A 22,998-nucleotide genomic window follows, 5' to 3' on the forward strand; every position below is an offset into this window, starting at 1 on the left:
TGCGATGCGCCGCGCCAGCGCCCTTCACCGATGGTTTTCGGCGTGCGAGCGAGCGTATCGCGCCAGGAAACAGACTGAAAAATTATTTTAAACGATATAAATGACATATTTTATATGATGTAAATGATCAAATATGCATCCCATACTTTGTATTCCCCTTCTGTTGTCCTGGAGTTTTAATTTTCCCAATTGTTGTTTTAAATATCGGTATCGGCCAAGAATTTCCATATCGGTGCATCCCTAGTTTTAAGCCGACTCTTAAATGTACAGATGGCGTCTGCCTCCCGAACTGAAAGTGGGAGATGATTCCACAGGAGAGGAGCTTGATAGCTGAAAGCTCCGCTCCTACTCCACTTTTTGAGACTTTAGGGACGACAAGTAAGCCTGAATTCTGGGTGCGCAGTGCTCTAGTGGGTTGATATGGTGCTATGAGCTCTTTAAGGTATAATGGTGCCAGATTATTAAGGGCCTTGTAGGTGAGGAGGAGAATTTAAAATTACTACTGGAAGCCAGTGAAGTGAAGCTAAAGCAGGAGAAATGTGCTCTCTTTTTTATAGCACCACTAGTTTCTACTAATGCCACATGTCAGGTGCAAACACCTAAAAATCCCCCACCTTGTGTTTCCAATCACTGACGGTGGTAGAGAGTACCTTACATAAGTATGCTAATGTTTGATTTGAGATCATCAGAGTAAAAAGCCTCAGAGCCTAAAAGTTTTAGTCTCGGGCTGTGGTTGGAGTGAAAGTGTTTCAATACTTGTTTGTTGTGACTCGCTTGTGAAGTGATCACTATCACCACCACAAGCTTTTCACCGCAAGAAACTATGTCAGGCCACATAGAAAACGGACGCATAGCACCATTTAAAGGATGAGGGCTAACTGGTTGGTTCAGCAAATGTCCAAGACAACATTCATTTCTTGGAGCCTTTGTATGAGACCTTTGAGACCAGTAGGTATAGTGTTGGATAAGGTTACATGTGATTTAATGTGATACAATCTCTTGAGAAAATCTATGCTCTGACATCCTTTCACGCAAAAAGTAATTCACACACTAGTATTCTCTAGACTGGACTACTGTAACTCCCTCCTCTCCGGCATAAGCCATAAGTCACTCTCCCTCCTCCAACTAGTTCAGAATGCAGCAGCTAGGCTTCTCACTGCTCTCACCGGCAACATCACATCACCCCGATCCTTGCTTCTCTCAATTGGCTCCGTGTCCACTCTAGAGTGGATTTTAAGATTTTACTGATCACTTTTAAAAGCATTCCAGGGTCTGGTGCCAAGCTTCACCACAGAATTCATGGAAAAATCTGTATGAACGTGACTTGTATAGTAGAAAATGCTTTGAGTGGTTGTAAAGACTAAAGAACCAGTATATAAAATACAATACATTTACCCAAGGTTGTCTGTAAATACTGCAAATAGAGGTTCTATTTAGTTTATCAGTTTTGATCAATACCAAAGTTAAGTTACACATGTAACATTATAATTATATAGTCTAGAGACTATATAATACAATACACTGACCTGTTTTTTTTTACAAAAAGCAGACAGCTAACCCATATGTTGCAGCCCTGGGGCAGGAAGTGCTTCTGTTGGTATACAGAGAAATGTCACGTCATCTTTTGCCTCCTCCAGTCAGAGGGGGTGTAGTGGAAACAGTGTGAAAACCACACGCTATGCTGGAAACTCCAATTGTTTTTTTGGAGCGATTATTATGTAATCTTACCATTATTTCCAACAATTGTAGTTTCCACGCTATGGTGGAAACTACAATTGTTTTTTGGGGGGGATTTTATGTAATCTTACCATAAATTCCAACACTTAAACCCCCATACATTTTTAAACAAGGTTTAGAAGAAGCCTGGAAGGTAGACTGACCTTAGAGTTTGCTAAGACCACAACCACGGAATGATATATTATTTGGATTGTGTGAAATAAGACTCCAAAAGTGCGCTGCGTAGACAATTTCTCTAAGGCATTAGGATATATGTTGGTCAGGCAGGATATTTGAAAGTGTAAAAAATTTAAAATTAAAAAAATATAAAAGAGAAAAATTGACAAATTACCAGTGACCAAGTAATTATAAGAGGAAATTACTATTGGCTATATTATATTATTACATTATTACATATTACATTATTTTGAGGATGTTTATATTACTAAGTTTCCTATTTGCTCCTTACAAAAGCGTTTTGGAGATTGATTGAAGACTTAAGGTAAGTAATACTTAACATAAAAATTTTTTAAATAGGTAAAAGAAAAATGTAAAGATTTGGATAATGGAAGGAGAGGGAGGAACCAGCAACTTTGAACAGAGAACGAGACCGTGAGGAGCACCTCACACGTCAAGAGGGTGAATGCACCACACCAACACAAACACTTATCACAGAAGTAAAAGATTTTTTAGAAAAGAAAGACAAACTACTGATAGGAACATATGTTAAGTATCAATCAGATGCTTATGCTCATGCCAACGCACCCACTCACAGTGCTAGGGAAAGAGAATAAATTCCATGTAGTTTCAGTAGCAACACATTCAGTCATCAAGAATAATATGTTTGACAGACATCCTGAGATGAGTGGACGATTCGTGAGATCTGTGGGGACTTCAGGAAGTGTCTCAGATGCTTGATGCTGTCCTCCTGCCCAAACAGGTTTCAGTATGTAAATGTTATGCTCACACTTCTAATAATGACCCAGTTACACAAGGTAATGCAGCAGCTCCCCCCCACCCTGGCTCACTTACAGGAACTCCAACTTAGAGCCACAGCCGTCGAGCTGTGGCTTTGGAGGAAATGTGGCTGCACGTACACAGATGGGGTGTGGGTGGGCCCTGATATGAAACCTTGTCTGCCAAAATATCAGTCTCCCTATAATGCAAAGTTAACGCATGGGATGGAACACTGGTTCACAAAGGGGTTTCCTAACTACTCTCAGAAATGTTGTCACACATGCATGATTTGTGCTATAAACAACATTGGTAGAGGAATGCAGGCCCCACAAGCTGCACATCCTCCACCTGACAAACCATTTGTCCATCTACAGATGGATTTCATTGAACTAACACCAAGTGAAGGGAAAAAATATTGCTTGGTTATAGTTGACATGTTTTCTAAATGGGTTGAAGTTTTCCCCACATCTAAACAAGACACAGGGGCCGTAGCTAAAGCGTTGATCACTGAACTTATTCCCAGATGGGGAATGGCCAAGTAAAATCAGCAGTGACAACGGGACTCCATTTGTTAGTGCGGCACTAAAACAATTAAGTAAATATTTGGGAATTGATTTGAGACAACATCGTGACTACCAGCCAGCCAGTGGTGGAGCAGTGGAAAGAGAAAATGGCACACTAAAAAACAAATTGGTTAAATGCTGTGAGGAAACTGGATTGTCATGGACTAAGGCTCTCCCACTCGTTCTCAGGCAAAGTCAGACCAAAATATGGATTGAGCCCATTTGAGATTCTGTTCGGACGTCCAGTAAGTAAGGGCATTGGACCTGTTAAAAGGCAACTGACCTCAACCACTCTCTGTGAGGATGAAATGTTGTGTCATTGTACGACCCTCTCTCCTGCTTTATTGTGGATTTTAATCCTTCCATTCACATAGTCATCTATCAGTGCCAGCATCCATCATGCAACATTACTTGAGTGCCTCAGTAGTATTTATGTTTAGATCAATCAGACTAAAGTTGCATCACAAATTGCTAAATTGCTAACAGTCTAATAACTAATAACAGTCTAATAACTAATCTGAAGTATCCTAACCTCCACCCTGAGGCATTATTTGGAAATGGAAGTTTGAAGGTGAACATTTAGCGTGCATGACAGCCCAATCACGTTCACTGCAGCGATTTTACACCGAAAATCTTCACTACAAATGGATTTTTATTTGGATCTGCACCAAATTGCTCACACTCCAAAATGTCAGTCCTCTAAATATACCGGGTATTTCGTTAAGATCCATCAATTATTCTCTGAAAATAGACAAAAATGTTGCAAAACACCCCATTTCGCATAATACCTGTACTGCCCCCTGTAGCAAAATGTGTAATGTTCTTTTCTGACCCATACCACATCCTTCAGCCAAGGCAATCGTCTACTTTTATAATATATAGGTATAAATAAATACAAATATATAGGTTCCTTTGCAGAGGTGATTAATTTAGTTAAGTCTAGTTCAATTTATTAAACGTTTTTAAAAAGACAAAATCTATACATTAACTTTATGAAAACTAAAGTTGTACTTGTTGAAACATGCACATTGTCAGAAGATATTGTTCAAAACTAGTAATTGTTTGGTCCTGTTGAAAGGTGCTAGAACACTTAGGCCTCACAAGAATGCCCCACCTACCAGAAAAACTCTTGGAGGTGGGGCAGTGAGGTCTCCATGACACTCCTCGCAGCTAGCCTTTCTCCGGAGCTGCTGGTTCAAACATCTTGGCCTGCCTTCTTCAGCCAGAGCCAGAAATAGACCTTCGAGTGGCTGTTTGTGGCTCCTTGCCCCGTAACTCTAGGTTTCGGAGCAGGTGTAAAGGTGAGCTTCAAACAAATCCTCTTGTACCGGTCTCCACTGGACAGAGTTTTGTATTCCATCCGTCTTCTCTGCACTCAGCTCCCAGGTTTTCACATTTAGCCCTCTTCCTTTCATGGGATGCCTCCAGTCCCTCATCCCATGGCACAATGGAAAATGGAGCTGCCTTCCCAGGTCAACCTCCAATCTCCACTCCATCCCAGATAAGAGGAGCATGGCTGCCTATTTATCCCCCCCAACCTCCACCAGCCTCCTACGTGGTCGTTGTGTCTCCACCTGAACCGGGCCTTCAATTTGTGTGTGCTGGAGGGAGGTGTTGGTGGTATTTGAGGTCACAGTCATGCAACATTACCTGCGAGTGTCTCAGCAGCATTTATGTTTACATCAATCAGACTAAAGTTACGTAACCGGGGTTGGAAGCAATCCCTGTGACATCACTGTGGTCCACCACACCGATGCCTGCTCTGGAGGGGAAAGACCTCCACTGTGGTATAGGTGCCTTGCCATTCTCTGCCGCCCCCTCAGTACTCTGCCCAGTTTCGAGCATTCATCAAAATCACACAGTGGGGGAAGTTGGGCTAAGATCTGCAGGGGAAGTTACACTTGAAGTACACTTGGAGGCACTTGAACAGCGTTTCACTCGATTAAATCATGTTGTTCCAATTTATAAATATACATTAAAAAATCCCATCTTTTTATCTGTGTGTTTGCATATGCGAAACAAAAAAGACAAACACAAAAGACTTATTTAGAACAAGATTGACTTTATTTCCTAAGAAACTTGTTTAAGTGTTAAATGCATTGGAGTCATAATGCACCCAAAACTGGCAGCATTCCCAAAACCAAAGTTAAATTTCTCTACAAATGTGACCTGAACATAAAGATCGATTGATTTAACTGTTTAGTTCTCAATAACTCATCATTGTACCTGAAAAACTGAGATTTGCTTACCTATAAACTACAACCTCAAATTATATTCTATCTATAAGCAGTCATATATATATATATATTAACACACAGCTCTTCACATCATCACCCCCCAAAAAAACCTCTGTCTTCATCAGTATAATAAGCACAAAGTAATGATTATCTCTTCGACATTCAGTCTTTTGATACCATGGAAATGAACTTATTACAACAAAACAATATAAGTAAACAGCTGAAAAACATTTACTCAGAATCAGTCAAAAATTTGTGACAAAATGTGGTAACACTGAAAAAAAATCAATCACACATGGAATCAAAAGGTGGTAATGTAACAGCTGGTGCAGAGCCGACTCAAACAACCCAAGGTCATTTTAATACAATACTCACACGTCATACTCGACACTTACTGTGAGAATATGCCGCGACTGCACTGTAATGGCCAAAAAATACACTGTAATTTAGCCCAAGGGAAAATGTGGCTTCAAATGAAATGGTTCATGTTCCATAATAAGTCTGTTTGAGTGTTGAACTCCCCGTTTCGCCTCGCTGAGCCATGGTGGAGGGATACGTCCAAGTAGTTGCTTCACTACAATATATCAGAGTGTGAGTTTGTTCCATGTAAGTGGGAGGAGTGCCTGTTTCCCTACATTCTCTATTAACATTGAATTCAGCATCCTCCATGTTGCTATAGGATCATTTTATGGACTTCTCAAGTAAGTTTGGATTGGGGGACTGTGCTAAAAACATCCATCAGTGTTGCTATTAGAGGTGGGGATCTTTGGAGAAGAAATCAGGTTGCAGAACGGCAGCTAATGTAAAAAGCTTTGAAGCATCAGCTCAACATTGGTGGCAAATGTAAAAGAATATGAATCTGTTTTTGGTTGTTTTGCATTGAAAGGCATCTTGGGAATTGTCTATCGTTTACAGGGATCGAACAAAGTTTGGACTGATGATTCAATCTAAATGTCAATCCACACCATCACTTTAATATTGTCCACAGGGGACAATGGTTGTGGCTGTGTGTGCACACTGTACACGAGAGTTGTGAAGCATGTGAATATTTATCATCAAATTATTCATCCTCTTGAATATTTAACTATATATTTGCCCTTTTTTTGAACTGCTGCTTTAGTCTCATCTTGATTCCCTTGCTTGTGTTGCCTTGAGAAGCACTTTGTCTAGAAAAGTGCTAAATGTATGACTTAATAATACTTCCTTGTGTTGTGCAATTGTGGTTGGGTCTTACATAAAGTTGTGGCTCAGCGCTTCAGCAGAAAGTGGGGCGTTAGTCACTGGTTCATGTTAAGCTGAGAGGAAACACTTCATGCAATTTAATCCATTGAATTCCTTCCAGGACACATTGTGTGGAAGTGCACGTTGTATTCTTCACATTTATTCATTACTACCTTTGAGCGTGGACAAGACAAAGTAGTTCTTTCCCAACATACCCCTCATGTTAAACTTTTGGTGTATTTTTGCTAATTTTTATACAGTGCCGTCAAAGGAGCCGTTCCTCATCCCGTATGAACGGAGTGAATGTTTACAGTGACCCGGAACTTTCACAACAGTCATGGCTTGTGAGTATTTCATTAAAATACATTTGGAAAACCCCAATTTTTTTTTTATTAAAGCACTGGTTTATTTAAATGGCTCTAAATGCCTCATTAAGTTCCTCCTCATCAATATTACATTAATATACAAACACAGGAAATGTTATTTAGAAGCCATTTCTAACATAGTCCACATGTGTACATGCAACAATGACTTGGATGACGAAAGCTTAAAATGCAAGTTTGGCTAATAAACACACAATGTGTGTAATGGAGTTAATAATGACTGGATGCTTGCTTGCTGACATGTACTAGTGAAATATTGCAGAATATCGCACTCACACACAGACTCACAATCATAGACAGTTGTGAAAATGTACTGGAATGTTAACAAACTCAAATATGTGAGAAATAGATCGGACTAGTTCCTGGGTTTAAATCATACAGTCTATGGTTTAAATGACTCAATGGACCACAGATTCAGGGCCAGTGAAATAGCGGTACCTCAATGTGCATAGGTCCAGTGGAAGATAAAGTCTAACAAGGGTGTAAAAACTGAGTATTTTTAGAAGAACGGAGAAGTGCAATTGTAAATACTTTGTGCATACAGATAAACGACTTACGATATTTTTTGAATCCAAATTATTTTAGAGTGGGTATGGCTGGGTATCGTTTCTGAAGGTTTTTGAGAGTCAATACCAGCGCTGATCCAAAAATATCAGATATCATACGACAAGTACAAACATGTGTAAGTAACAGTCGTTATTAATATGAAGGAATCTGTTGATTGTTTTCTGGATAAATCATTTTGCCATCTTCTACTGTGGGAGCTTACCGGACTCAACAGGCTGACTAAATGGGTTTAATAATTGTAAAAAACAATTCTAACCCTACAAACATGTTTTCAACATTTCTCTTGATTTAACAAGTAGTTTTCAAATGTTAAATGTTTTCTAAACAAATGCAGCTGTACAAGAACATTGCAAATGATGAGAAATTGCCTGTCACAGTTTCCTAAAGCCCAATGCGACTTCTTTCAAAACTGAGGAGCTAGAACCATGGAAAGTGGCACTTTTGCCTTAAAATGACTAAAATGATGGATGAATGGATTATGAAAATAGTTGGTGATTAATTTTCTTTTGATTGTTTGTCCTCTAATTACAATAATATATTAATTACCACTCTTAGATTCATATTTTGGCTGTTTTTTCCCTAGTTTGGATCACACCTTGAATATTTACAGTATAAACCATCCGTCATTGTTTCACGGTTCAAACCTTTTTGGCCATATACACACTCTCTGCCTGACAGAATTGTGACGTGAGGATATAAAACCCACATGTACCATAAAATAGCTTAAATGATTGACAGTGCACAACTTTGATGTGCAAATCTGCTTTCAAATAGCTTATAGTGTTTTTAAGTGTCTCAAACGGACGGATGCTTGAGTACACACCCACAAACACGCACACACTCACACACATAAATCATACACATACACATGTAGCTTTGGCACCCAGACAGGAAAAAGTGAGGAATGGAAATTCAGAGTTTAGTGTGAAAAACTAAACTTGTAAGAAAGGCACAGCCAAAATAAAATAAAGTGTGTGTTTGTAAAATAGTAATTCAAAGTGTATAAAACAACATAAAATAATAATTGCAATTGAAAACTTATAATGTAATGGGCTAGAGATGAGAAGTGTGAGCAGTGGATCAACATAAAAGACAAAATAAAATCACTCTTACTCCAGTCATGTCCAAAAACTACGTTCCAGCCATAGATGATATATATAATATATATAAAACACAAAGAAATGTTTTTTTCTTTTTACAGCGTGCAGACAGAACTGCACTACCCATGAGCCTCCTCTTCTGTGGAGCTTTCTTGGGCTCCGCTCCCACCTGTGGAAGCCGACCAATGACAAGAGAGCTTGGGGTGAGTGAGGGGGGAATTGCAAACACATGTTGTGGTGATGGAAGATATTTAAAAAGAGGAAAAGACAGGAGTGACATTTGCTGGAGATGTGGAAGGTGGCACAAGAGAGACGAAGAAGGGCCAGAGTTAGAGGAAAAGAAAAAGTTGTTGCATAGAGAGCTTGAGTCAAACCAGAAAGAGTTTAAAAAACTTAACTTCAAACTCAATGTCTTCAAGACCTCATCAAAGAAAATGTAATACATTTCCAAATCAAACAAACATGTGTTAGGGTTGGGCGATGTGTTTTCAATAATTCACCATATTCATTATGTAATTGCATCGAACAAAGTGTAGAATGAAAAAACTAATTGACGAGAACTCTGTCGAATTTCGTGAATTACACAGACAATGTGAAAAGCCTAGCAGATGCTGGTTTGTCTCTGAACACTTTTGTGCCATCTTGTCTTGTCACTGCGTTTTGTGGCGTACCGTAACTTGAGGTGATGTAAGACGTCCTCAGAGAGACACATGGGAGGTCTGCTCCGGTGTTGGATTGGATCTCTGCTCTGAACGTTGCTCCACCAGACGCTCGCTTGAGCACTAAATGTGACTTAATCCGCCACTGAAAATAGTCTCTGGCAAATGCACTATTTCATCCTGTTTGTTTGATTCAAATCAGACATGTCACTATGAAATTAATTTAGCCCCAAATATATTGTAAATATAGTTCAAGATATTTTACCTTTAAGTAATGATCATAGAACATGAACTTATTGTGTAAATTAATCAGAACTCAAACTCTACTCAATTAGTTTTTATTAAATTAAAGTTAAGGGGGTTGTTTTAGAGAGGTTTCGTTTTCAGGGTTAAGTTAAGGGTAATTTATTTGAAGAGACTGTTGCTTCCTCGTGTGATCATGTGACCAGTCCTGTCATATAGGACATTTGTACTGGTTGCAAGTGGCCTGAGAAGATCCCCATATGGATGCCAGAGGACATGTTAAACACCTTCAAGTCATAGTAATATCTGTGTTTTTTTTTAATGGAGGAAAGTGAAACAGATCGGACATGCAGTTAATGAAAGAACACGGTGTGAGGGACCACGTCTGTCTGAGTTTACAAACCCAGCAGGTTAGAGGTGAGAAGAGGGGAGGAACGACACAGGATGAAGAAACAAAAGAGCCTCACAAACAAACACACAAACACACACACATCTACGTGCTGATTGTGAATCTAGTAAAGCACTTTCTCTCATAAATAAATAAAAAACAGCCACTGAGACTGTTGATTTGAGAAGATAGAGGGGTGTGTGTGTGTGTCTGTGTGTGAGAGTGAGTGTGTGTTTGTGTCTGTCCTTAATGTGTGTGTATGTGTTATGCACAGTCTGCTGTCATGCTACTGACAGGCTGTATTTCATACCTCATGCAAAAAAACTACTAACAGTAGTTCTCAATGGTATCAAAGAATGAAAAGTTTACAGGAAACTCTGGACGAGCCAGAGGACAGAGGAGACACGGAGGCACGCAAGGAGGAGGAAAAAAAGAGAGAAAAAATCATTTTAGTTCAGCTGAAGGCAAACAGGAAGGTACATTCCTAAAAATCCTACAAAGACGTTTGTGAAAGAGTGTGATTTCTAGCTTCAGCAGTGAATGTTAGTTTAGAGATGTGCTGGGCCGGTGGCCCCCGGGGGCCACACGACGCTCCCAGCAAAGCTACCTTGTGTGGTGTTTCTGTCGTTGAGCAGCTTGGTCTGACTGTTGGGCAGGATCTTAATCTCAGGAGGATCTGGACTCTGGCCGACGCGAGACGCCATCAGAGCGTTCAAATACTGGAGACGTGTCACCTGCAACACATTCAGAAAATGAATCGGGGGGGGAATCACAGCCACGTTCACGTTCGTGCACACACACCGCACAAGCTTTCGCCTCTACGCTTTGCCCGAGGGGCACGTGGTGACATCAGCGAGAACTCAAGATATTCGACTGGAAAGGAGCACATTTACACCACGTTTTTATCCTAAATGTCTGCTGTGATACAAGTGAAAACGCAGCTCCAGAGGAGGATATCAGAGGAGATACAGGCTAAAAACATGGTGTAAATGACGCTTTTTCGATTCCTATTTGAATGTCGGGGCTTACGGACACTTGGATGACACCACAGGAGCAGTATGGAGGCTTTTTCTGTTTTTTTCCTGTAGTTATTTTACGTTAAAGAATTGGTCCCCAGTTGCTTCAATTGTATTGAATTTACCCCTGAAACTCCAGAAGTGTTTTGTGTTCAAACACTTCACCCACCCCTCCATCGGCATCAGGGGCGGCTCCTGGCATAGGCGACATAGGCGGTTGCCTAGGGCGCAAAATGCCGAGAGGGCGGCACAAGAGACTGACTTATCATGATGTGACACATGCAATGTAAACCAATGCATTAACGTCACACCATCACCCTCTAACCCCGGGGACGCACCGGAGGTAGAAGCGCCGCGAAAAGAGTCAAAGATGAGTCAAAAAAGGATTAAATTGCACAATTCAGAAAGCGCCGCAAAGTAGAGGAGGAGGAGAAAAAAGAACAATATAGAGGTGGGAATCACCCCGATTGTGGACATCATTAATGTTTATTTTTGTCGAAATGACATGATATGCTGTCAGTACAGCAGATTTCAGACTCTTTTTATATTTTTTATTATAGATTTTTATTATTTTTTATAGCCTACAATTTTGTCTGCCTGTGTGTGTGTATCTGTATACAGTCCAAAAGTTCTTGGGGATGCATGACAATTTGCGTGTGTATGTTGGGGGGGCGCCAATCTGAAATCTCGCCTAGGGCGCCAACATTGCCAGGGCCGGCCCTGATCCGCATAGTGGTGAGAAGATAGTGAGTGAATTTCCATTTTTGGGTGAACTATCCCTTTAATACGTTATCTGTAACTGCAGTGGGCAACAACCTCTTTTAATCACGTATCCTTGTTTTCTGCTTCAGGTGGAAGCAGAGCTGTACATTAGAATTTAAATCAGTCAAAAGTATTAACAGAGCTGCACATGATATAACACAGTGACCCCCCCCCCCCCCCCTTCTTAAACAAAACATTTTGATAATAATGACGCAATTTTCCGAATGAAGACAGCCCAGAAATCCCATCAGTGTGCTGTATATCAGCCTTTAGTGGGGACAACTTTCAGCATGAAAACACACACACACACACACACACACACACACACACACACACACACACACACACACACACACACACACACACACACACAGTGTTACACACCCGTATGAGCTGCAGGTCAGTGAGAGCTCGGACGGTGTAGTCAGGACAATAACTGGACGGGCTGGTGGCGTCTGCTGACTCAAAGGGATCCCTGGGAGATTGAAGCTGTGTTGACACTGGAGACTGGTGCACTGTTATATCACATAAATACACAGTCAGCACAATATATGCCAACACATCTTTGAATAGATCTTCTGTATAGAACCTGTTATCTAAAAACATTACGACATCTCAATAGTGATTTTAATTTATCATGTGTTACAAGTCTTGACTGCATCAAAAGCAATAAAACTCAATCTTAGATTGAGAAAATATATTTGGGATTTTAAAAATCTAAAAACAATACATCACCTACTAGTAATATATTTAACAAAAACTAAATCTTAGGTGATCCAGTGGATTTGTTTGGATTTTGGATTCAAAATCGACTCAATTGATACTGACATATTTTAACAACGTATCACGGTGTGATGCAGACGTCTTCCTGCAACTCTTGACCTCACCTGAAGATGGTAGCGTCAGAGCAGAAACGCCGTAGTAAGTAAACGCCCCATTTTCAAACTTCAGCCCCTCTTTTCCGATCTCCACCTCCACACGGCCCTGAGAATGCGATGGTAAGATATATTATTTCAGTGCACTTCTCTATGTTAAATACAGAAAATGAGAACTGTGAGCAGGTTCCCCTGTACGTGACTGTGTGATTACCACAGTGTAGCCCTGTGTGGTCAGTTTTACAGCAGGTTTATCATTAAAATAAATACAGAGACTCGTGTTAATGCATGGCAGGATGGTGTCATCCAAACTATGAAATAAAACTTTACCAGACCACACTAACCTGATGTTGGCGACAGGTTCAACTGTTTAGGCACTAACTGGATCTTTTCCTTATCAAGCATTTGTAAGCGGTATGTAAACATAGTTGTAAGCAGATCTATGTGCTTTTAATGTATTTATGAGCAGCCATAATTCATGAGTGGAGGCTGCTGTTAGTTAGTTAGTTAGTTAGTTAGTATTATAATAATAATAAAATGCGTCTTCATAGGAGAAATTAGTGTGGTTGTCAAATATTGTAGACTAATAAACACTAATAAACCACTGTCTGTGGTTTAGGATTGTGAGGCAATTCTTATATCTGCGTTTTTATTGGTGTAACTATGCCAATTGTTTAACTACCATGCTTCTTATTATCTCTGCCAAAGAGGTTATGTTTTGGGCCCTGTTAGTTGGTTTGTTTGTTAGCAGCACTACACAAAAACCTAAAGGCCACCACAGGTTGCTTGGTAAGGTTATTTTTGTGCCACATTAGTGAGCGCACAATGGGACTTTCCTTAGCGCGCAGTGGGGCTCTTGCAAGAACATATTTTTAATTATTTGAAGAGGGAGGAGTCAAAATCGTTACATATTAGCCAATTGCTCGAGAAATATGGAGATATGGCCTTCAAAATGCAACAGCTCTATAATACACTAAACAAAATAGTAGAGACTGTTAAATGTTCTTTAGATGTTATTAATATTTCTGTTGTCATTTTCTCTCATGTTCCTTCTTTCTTGATCAGTAATTTTCCAAATCCCTCGCTTGCTTCTTGTGGAAGCAGCCTGATTGGATGTAAAACAGCCAATCAGAATTGCTTCATCCCAGTCTTTGATTGGCTAGTTTTGTGTCAATTTGTCAGTACACTGTGCCAACTCGAGCGAGCGCTCAGGCAGGGTTGAGCGCGCACATGAGATGGTGAGAGAGCAGAGACGCTGTGAGCGAGCGTGCAGGTGCCTGTCAGCTCACAGAGCAGAGACGCTGTGAGGTGGAGGCAGAGATGAGCGCGCACAGGACAAATTTGTGTCTGGTCAGATAAATATTTTCTGTTTAAATAAATAAAGTATGTGCTTCCGAGAGTCCCACTACGCGTTCACTAATGTGGCACAGAAATAACGCCATAGCTTGGAAAGTTGGGAGAAAGTTACGAAGAGAAATACTTCTTCGTGAACTGATCCTGTGAACACAAAGCAAAAGCGGACGTGAACACGAGCTCGTACCTGCAGCAGCAGGATGAAATAGTCCACCGGGTGGTTGCGGGTGTAGAGATAGTGGCCCGGGCTCAGCCGGTTGCTGGGGTCAAAGTGCACCTCCTGGTTGACGCTGGGGTGACGGAGCAGGTGGAACAAGACCTTCTCAGTCATGCGTCCAGGGCTGAAGTGTTCCACCTCTGCCAGGGGTGGGTGGGGTGGGGTGAGGTCAGAGACACAGATTACAATGAAGTTGCCAGTTGGCTAGTGATGGTTTGTTGAGAAAAACACTCTTGACCTCAAATCACTTTAATTTCAGGTTCTCAAGTTAGGTGTAGAGTATTGATATGTGTATGTTGCCAAAGGTAAGTCCAAAAAAGATATATTAAATAATCAATTAATAAAGTTTAATGACTATTTCGAAAGCAGCATGTATATACGTTTCTAAACTGGGAGGAAGGATTGAAACCTCGGGTCATGAATTGTAGTTTTGTGTTGGAAAGATCCTGATGGGATTTTTTGGGACAGTTGGAATCCTTCAGGTGAATTACCCGGTTAATGACATGACACAATCCAGAAGATGAGTTGAAGTCAAATTGAGTTGAATTAAACTAAAATGAAACTAAACTATTTGACTATGAAAAGAGCGGCTATGAACAGGGAGGAAAAAAAACAAACGTAAAAGACCCTGATAATGTATAACGGAAACATAATCATTACATGTGCTGTGTTACTTTGTGACTGAGGTTCATGGTCAGGCATAACATGACTCAATCTTTCCATGCAAGTAAATGTTCACAGATAAAAATCGCAAACCTCTAGACAGGAAGCGGTGTGTAGCCAGCAGCAGCTGCGGCGAGGTGCGGATCTTGGGTTCTCCTTCGGGAGGCTTGAAAAGAGAAAACTCCTCGTGGGCGCTGCGAGGCTCCAGAGGAATCTCCAGCTGGGGGAGAGGCCACTTCACCTTCCTGTCCACTACGGGGGGGGGAGGTGTTAAAAGTCTAAACTAAAATATCAGATGCTAAAGCAACAACTGTGTCTATGTAAACTTACAGTAACCATCAGATTCATCCAGGATCTCTGACTTGATGATCTCCTCGATGACGTCCTCCAACGTGACCAATCCCAGCACCTCGTAGAAAGGATCTCCCTCCCCCTCGTTGTTCACTTTCTGGACGATGGCCATGTGAGAGTTGCCTGGTATGAAGTGAGAAGGTCAGTGGTCAAATCACAGAAACCTTCCCTGTAGTACATTTCATTTCAAAGAGATCACTCCTCATTAAAGGCTTCATCTGAATAATACAAAATATTTTCAACCTAACCTCTCGTCTGACCTTTAATTTTCTATTTTCAAACTGAAAGTCCTGGTCACTCTGGATTAGAAGGAGAGTGAAGGAGAAGGTTTGGAGAGTGAGATGTGAGGCTTTTTTACGTGATTTATGCAATTTGCATCGAAAATTACACTAATTCTGGGAGACACACATGATGCTGCATGTAATTTTAGATTAAATGTGATTTAATACATCCCGGGGATAGCATCATACTAGAAATCAACTCGAAATTCCGCCCTGTGGTTTTCTGCCTCTGACAACAAGGGCAGTTTCAGTGTATACATTTTTTTTAGACTCAAATGAGGTCACTGTGACCTTTGACGACTGAAATCTAGTCAGTTCATCTTTGACAGAATTACCTCGAGACATTCTTTAAAAAATGTGTTTCTCGAGGCTGAATGTGTTTCGTGAGGTCCCAATGACCTTTGACCTCCAGATTCTAATCAGGTCGAGTCCAAGTGGACGTTTGTGCCAGATGTAAAGAAATTCCAAACATGAGATCACCAGGACATTGACCTCCAACTACAAGATTCTAATCAGATCATCCTTGAGTCTAACTGAATAATTGTACCAATTTTGAAGCCATTCGCTCAACATGTTGCGTGTGATATCGTGTTCACAAGAACGGGATGGACAACCCAAAAAACATAAGGCCTGCTGCCACTTACTGTCACCGGCTCAGAGGCATAAGAAAGCGCTCCATGTTTTTTTCCAAACACACCTAAGAACCACCAGGTTTTACGTTTTTGTCAGTCGCGGGTTCATCCGGTGAAAGCTGTCTGTACATCCATGGCTACATTGCAAACAGGAACCTAATAGCTAATTCGCCATTGTTTTTATTTTGGTGCCACATTGACAGAATATATACAAATCGCCTGCCTGTCCTCAGCAGCTCTTTTCAGACCAGGCGGTCTTTGGATTTGCCTTAATCACTCTGGATTGGCCTGGATGGGTCTGGATAGGCTGACCTCATCGTGAGCAGATTTCATTAAAAGAAGCCTCTTTGACAAGACATAAACAGCTTCATCTTGTTCCAGAGCCCTCTGCCAGCTGTTTCCAGACTAAAGAAGAGTGTTTATTATTATGCAGTTATGTTCACAGCACTGAAAATGATCGGTAAAGACATGTTGCTGCTGAGTTTCTGTCTGCATTGGAAAAAGTTCTAATTCACACACACACACACACACACACAGACACTATTCAGCTCCATGTATTGAATTTCATGAATGTAAAAGCCTGTACCGCTGCCCCATTCAGGTATTGTTAACTGTATGTAAATCAATGTTTAAGGTTGCAAAAGTTACAACATGACTGCATCGGACCTCATAAGCTGCTTTCAGACATGCACTGAACTCTGGAGAACCTCCCGACCCAGAGGGGCTGTACGCGAGAACGCAAATGTCGGAGCGAGAGCCTCCGGACCCTGGTCAGCAAACTCCAGTGAGTGGATATGAGAACACAGCAGGAGATCCTCCAGACGATTCACAGTGGGTGAGTGGGCGTGTTGACGATGACTCTAACATGCAACAGCGACAAAGATGTCAAGAGAGTTTTTGGTGATAAGAGCCGACGTTGTAAAAAGGTTTTTGCAGCATAATTTCCTGACTTTTTTGTGACATGATTTATCATATGATGGCAAATTATTTTCTGATCAACATAAGCTTTAGATTGTCTCTTCATTATTCACGGTGATATCTTAGAAAATGTGTTTTGGGGGAAATATTTTTGTTGACGTTGACCAATTGGCTCCAGCAGTTCATCATCTGGAGAACCCCCCCTGAGTAATATTCCCAGCACACAGGGGGAAAAATGGCCAAACATTACAGTAAAGAAGCTTCTCCCTCCTCCTGTAAAAGCAGATATGGGCATGAGCACACCTTTCTTGAACTCCTCCAGCATGGCATCCAGTTTGGTGTCGTTGAAGACAAAGTGCAGCGGGTGATTGTAGAACTTGGTGATGGTCGTCATGGGGGTGCAGTCGTCTGGGTCCACCAGGGCCAGATCTTTCACATACAGGATTTCCACAATGTTGGACCTGGAAGAGCAAACACATGCCGATGTGTGGAAAGCCAAGTACACAACGCAAATGTCCACTGGCCCAACGAAACTACAGGCCATGTGTTGTCACTGAATGTGGAGCTGTACTTGCTTTGTTTTTAAAATATCACAGGTCACCGAACCAACATGACAAATGTCACAAGGAAAAACAAATATTATCAAACAATAACAGCTTCTGTATTTGTGGCTAGTCATTATAAGAAGTTCAAATATTACACTGCTCCATGTTTTTCTGTCTTATGGCTGCAGTCTTCCAGGCTTTGTAGCCTATTTTCATTGTGTGACATACAGTATTTTATTGAGATAATTTAAATTTAGAACAATGTCAGATATCAGATAACAGTGATGGCTTTGGAAACAAATGTATTGTAGGTTAAAAAAGTACTTGCAAGAAAACGGGTGGAAAATGAAATTCCCACAATTAAGGACTTGTTCCGTATAATGTATAATATTGTTGAAATTAGTAAATGTGTATATAGGTAAAACAACTCAAGTGTTTATATATAATATATTGTGGAGAGTATTGTTAATAGTGGAGTCCGAGTGCCCTCCTGATGACACCATTTCTAAATTACCTTGAGCATATTTCTATGCATTATGTCACATAAAAAAGTATATTGGACAATACATATACATATATGCTGATACCTGCATATCTGTGACAGGACGGTTGTGTTCTAGTGTTCAGACCTTGACTTTGTACACGACACTGAGATAATTTGTTTGACATTTTTCAAGTTAAGTAGTGGAAAAAAATGCAGGTGAGGCAGAGTTATTCCACAACAAGAGAACCACAAGACTGCAACTGATCATTGTTTGATCATTAAAACATCTGACAATTATTCCACTTATCAGTGACTCATTGTTCAGAGGATATCATTTTTTTAAATGATGAAAAATGCCCACGATCATTACCAAGTTAAAAAATTCTAATTTTGCATTTTTCCAAGCAACAGTCGAAAAAAGACAAAGATGTTGATCAGATATCAAAACTGTTTCCGATATTTGATATTCTGATATTGATATTCTGTCATTCATCTGTTTGATTTGTTGACTAATCATCTAGCTTCAGCATTGATTGGTTTCAGGGGAAATGGTGACACTGCCATGTACAGTGGGAATCAAAAGAGATAAAACAACACATGTTTTAGCTGGCCCCCCTAAGAGGTAAATGCTGCCATTCTCGTCTGTTTTCATTGACAAAATACAGGTTTCGGTTGTTAGGGACAAGAAAGTTGTGACGCGTTCTTGTTGCTGTACCCACTTCTCCTCCTCGTAGATGGGCACCCTGGTGTATCCGCTCTGCATGATCTCAGACATGGTGGAGAAGTCCAGGACGGCCGAGCTGGGCAGCATGTAGCAGTCCTTCAGAGGAGTCAGAATGTCCTCCACCGTCTTAATGCGCAGCGTCCCGCGGCTGAACTCCTCCTTCACAAACTCACTGCACAAACGAGACACAGGCACGGGTATGAGATAAAAAGGTACGAGACTGACTTTTGTTAGCTATGAACGCACGTACAGTACAAGAATATGAGTGAAAATAGAAATCCCTGTGGTCGAGAAGCTTTGATGTGGTTCAATATAAATATATACAGTATATATGGGTATATGGAATTGTTTGTTTTAAGAGTTCAAAAAATTATGTCTGGAAACTGCTCTGAATCCTGAAAATTGAGGTTGTATCACCAAAACTAAAGGATAACATTAAATAAGTGCAAAAAACTGAAAGTTAAGAAAACACTTTGATTGTCTTTTATCATTAGAATGTGGACAATAATATGACTTAGGAAAGAATTAAAAGGAGGTCATTGTGGTGGACGTTCCTGTTAATGAAAAGAACCGGAGTGTAAAATAAGGGGGCACTTGAAAGAGAGAAGTGTTTAATTATAATGATTATAAATTAATGAGGTACATGAATGTCTATTTATATCTAATCTAGTTCAGAATCGATATAAGAGTTATTAATAGTAAATGTGCACACATATACAGTATATGTGTGACTGAAAGTGTGTGGGTATAAGGCTGTGCGTCACAGTCAGCTGTGTGATACTGTGCAGATGTTTAAGGCACTTTACACTATAGATACTTTGGTTGTGTGTCTGCCCTGCAGCAGAGTAGATGTGGTACTGATCAGACACCTTCCTGATAGAATCACATCAATTCTTTTTAATACATTTAAATGTATCTCTAGAGCTGGTTCAGATCTGCCTTATCCCAGCTCTTAGTTATGCTGCTATAGGCTGGATTGTCGGGGGGACACGTGGCACATGGAGTTTCCCTTTCCTCCTCTTCCTCTTCATCACATTAATGTCTCATCAATACATGTTACTGACTTCTTCCCCCAAGTTCGTGTGCTTTATCGTTGCAGATCCAGGATCACTGCTTCGGCCACACCGTGGATCGTGGTGGCAGCTGATCCTGGATTATGTTAACAACTAGATTATTTGATATATAATATGCCTACTCACATATGCTACGTATAGGTAATATCTATTACAATTGTCTGCTCCCTCCATCTCTGTTAGGCGTTTTATTTTGCATTAAAACATTGATACACCTCTCCATATATGTTAAAAAGTGTTTTCTCATCAATGTTGTAAATACTGTTATTTTGTCGATGTGCTCTGTTACACGCAGCATCTATTGCACTTCTGTCCGTCCTGGGAGAGGGATCCCTCTCATCTGACTCTCTGAGGTTTCTAGCTTCTTATTTCCTCTGTTAATAACGTTTTGTTGGTAGTTTTTACTGACTCTTGTTGAGGGTTAAGGGCAGACTAGGATGTCACCTTTTTTAAGCACTGTGAGACTAATTGTGATTTGTGTGTATATAGGGTCTACACAGGCAGAATACTCACTCTTTGAAACTACATGTACAAATCCGTGTGTGATCCGTGTTTTACCTGTAAGGGTCATTGGTGCTTGTGCGAATCATCTCCATGGCCCTCTCCCTTATACCACAGGTGCTGACGTCCCTCCTCAGCCCCAGGTCCAGGATCAGCCCCAGGGGGCAGGACAGAGGGCAGGTGAGCACCATACAAACCTGGGCCAGCCAGGTCAGACCCGGCGCCAGCTGGAAGCCATAACCGGAGCACACGATGTGAGGGACCAGCTCGGCCAGGAAGAAGACGAGGAAGCCGCTGGTGAAGACTGCGGAGAGGATGGAGCCCAACGCCCGGTACAGGAGCACACCCAGCGCCGAGTGTCCCAGGGCGCACAGGAAGAGCAGGGAACACGTCTGGGAAGGAGAGAGGGTGGGATAGAAGCATCAAGAAGCAGAACGGTACCCTCCTCCTCCTCTTCCTCATGTTTTCACTCACTAAAACTTACCAGGAAGTTCCCCCTCCTCCTGATTGGCTCCAGGCGCTTGGCGGCCCGTTTCTCCTCCTCGGAGCCGCAGCTGTGGAGGACATAAAGCTCCACGGGGTCCAGCCACAGCAGGCTGAGGTTCACTGTCCGCAGCAGCCCGCACACCAGCAGCAGCAGCACCACCAGCACCGCCAGGCCCCACGCCGGGATGTAGTCTGCGGGCAGATCCTTGTCGGCGATGACCCGCAGTGTGTCCGGGCCCACGGAAGCCCACCTCCCTTCCCTCAGCACGCACAGGTAGTGGTACGTCTGCTCTCTGCCAGCTGCTCCCGCAGAGATGCTCCTCTGCTGCACCGCCACCGCCACCGTCACCAGCCCGCTGTAATCCTGGTCCGGGATGAAGTTCCCCTTCACCTGGAAAGCGGACTGCTGGCGTTGGGACTCCTGCCCGCACGGGTCGGGCACATCCCCGACCGCCCCGACAGCTCCGCCAGCTGCCCCTGCGAACGCCACCCACGGCCAGCTTCCATTCAGATCAGACCCGAACAGACGGAGCCTGAATTCGGCTCCATCTGGCGCAGAGATGATCCGATCCTTCATGCACACCAGGCCCGCCGGGTCTTCCAGTCGCAGCCCCAGGACCGGCGGAGCTTCCTGGCTGCAGGCGCCGAACCTGATCCCGCAGAACAACAATACCATCAACAGGAACCGTAGACCTGCCAAGCTGGCCACCATATTGGAATTGGTCAGCCTGGCTCTGCGCGGATCATGTGACGCCGACCCCTGCAGTAGCCCCGCCCACCCGGAGATAGCGGCGTCAGCCAGCCAAACACACTGCAACTGCGCTGCCGGGCGGCCATTTTGGCTCTGCTAAATGCACGCGCTGCAACGGGCCTAACGTCCATGTTGGTGCTGGATTCTGAATGTTTTCGTTTCTGACCACACCGCCCCTTCTCACGGGCAGCGAATCAGAGCCCGTGTTTGTTCACAGCCAATAAAAGACGGCGAAGCACGCGCATCTCCGTTGTGTTTCTTCACAACAAGTCATTCATCGACCTGGTCCTCTCTGTCCGAGCCCTGAAACAGGCTGCTTCACACATGTGGCTCTGTGTCCACTGGTGGAGATCGCTCCTCCACAGTGGCGCTGACATTATCTATTACCTAATTCCAAAGTTCAACCGCAGCTTGTCGGAGTCCGTCAGTCTCTGGAAACCGCTACATTTCGAGTTAATGTTACAGCAGCTGAGCAATGAATGACCCTGAGAACACAAAGAGGGGACTTGTTACACGAAGCAGCAGGAGGGTGCCCACTCCCACTCCATCCCTCCTGAAGGCCCGGTCGCGCCAGGAAGTGTTCCACAAAGTTCATTTGTGTGAGAAGTGAAAAATATGCGTGGGGGGGGGGGGGAACTCGAAGCTCCAACTTGATAGAACATATTTCCACATATCTTTTGTGATTGCAGAGTTTATCTTCATTTCAAATGTTGCTCCCGGGCTCAAATCAGACTGCTGGCACCTGATGTTACCCTCGGCTAAAGCTGATCGTACTTATACACAGAACAGGGACGGTGTATTTTGTCCCCCCCTTTTCTCATACATCATTTCATGAGATAACAGGGATGAACTGTCAATGTGCATAGGGACACATAATTGAGGAATCCCATAACACGAGCTGCACCTTGGGGATAAACACAACGCAGTCTGAAGTGTTCTGAGGTCATGAAATCAATCTGGTGTGCATTCCCTAATGCATGTTCTTAATAATAATAATATGTATAATCTGTATTTTCATCTCTGCAGTCCGAGGAGTGTATAACCAGCTTCCTTTTGATAACAGAATCACAAGATCCACCCTCATGCCATGTAAACATCTCTCATGTCAGTTAAAAGTGAAACAAGCATGGCGGTTTCTCTGGAGACCAAAGCACACACGGCTGAAAACCAATCCAGCCGAGATAATCCACAGAAAACTTTGCATATCAATCGAGGAGACAGATTTTCTGTAGAGAAATATATCTCAGGTTTATTAATCCCATAGATTTCTTCAAATGCCTTACAGTAGTTATAAAATAGTTTGTACACATTGCTTTAAGTTACGCAGTCCGT

At 42.1% G+C, this 22,998-nt stretch overlaps 1 protein-coding gene across 2 annotated transcripts; it reads right to left on the bottom strand.

The window, feature by feature from the left end:
• Positions 1-7,370: 7,370 nt before the first annotated feature.
• On the bottom strand, positions 7,371-21,686 carry LOC117771894 (metal transporter CNNM3). 2 transcript variants are annotated; one of them, XM_034602773.1, is made up of 12 exons: positions 20,914-21,686; positions 20,487-20,821; positions 18,851-19,027; positions 17,406-17,563; positions 15,251-15,394; positions 15,014-15,172; positions 14,228-14,397; positions 12,700-12,796; positions 12,197-12,327; positions 10,642-10,768; positions 10,345-10,411; positions 7,371-8,913 (listed from the first exon to the last, which is right to left on the bottom strand). In XM_034602773.1, exons 1-11 carry the CDS (start codon positions 21,625-21,627, stop codon positions 10,362-10,364), a joined length of 2,262 nt encoding a protein of 753 aa, XP_034458664.1. In that variant the 5' UTR covers positions 21,628-21,686; the 3' UTR covers positions 7,371-8,913; positions 10,345-10,361. The 2 variants fall into 2 exon arrangements, with proteins under 2 accessions (XP_034458664.1, XP_034458663.1); XM_034602772.1 differs by lacking the exon at positions 10,345-10,411 and having other exon boundaries at positions 20,914-21,685.
• Positions 21,687-22,998: the final 1,312 nt, after the last annotated feature.

Source organism: Hippoglossus hippoglossus, chromosome 12 (genome assembly GCF_009819705.1).
Source record: "Hippoglossus hippoglossus isolate fHipHip1 chromosome 12, fHipHip1.pri, whole genome shotgun sequence".
Classification (NCBI taxonomy): domain Eukaryota; kingdom Metazoa; phylum Chordata; class Actinopteri; order Pleuronectiformes; family Pleuronectidae; genus Hippoglossus; species Hippoglossus hippoglossus.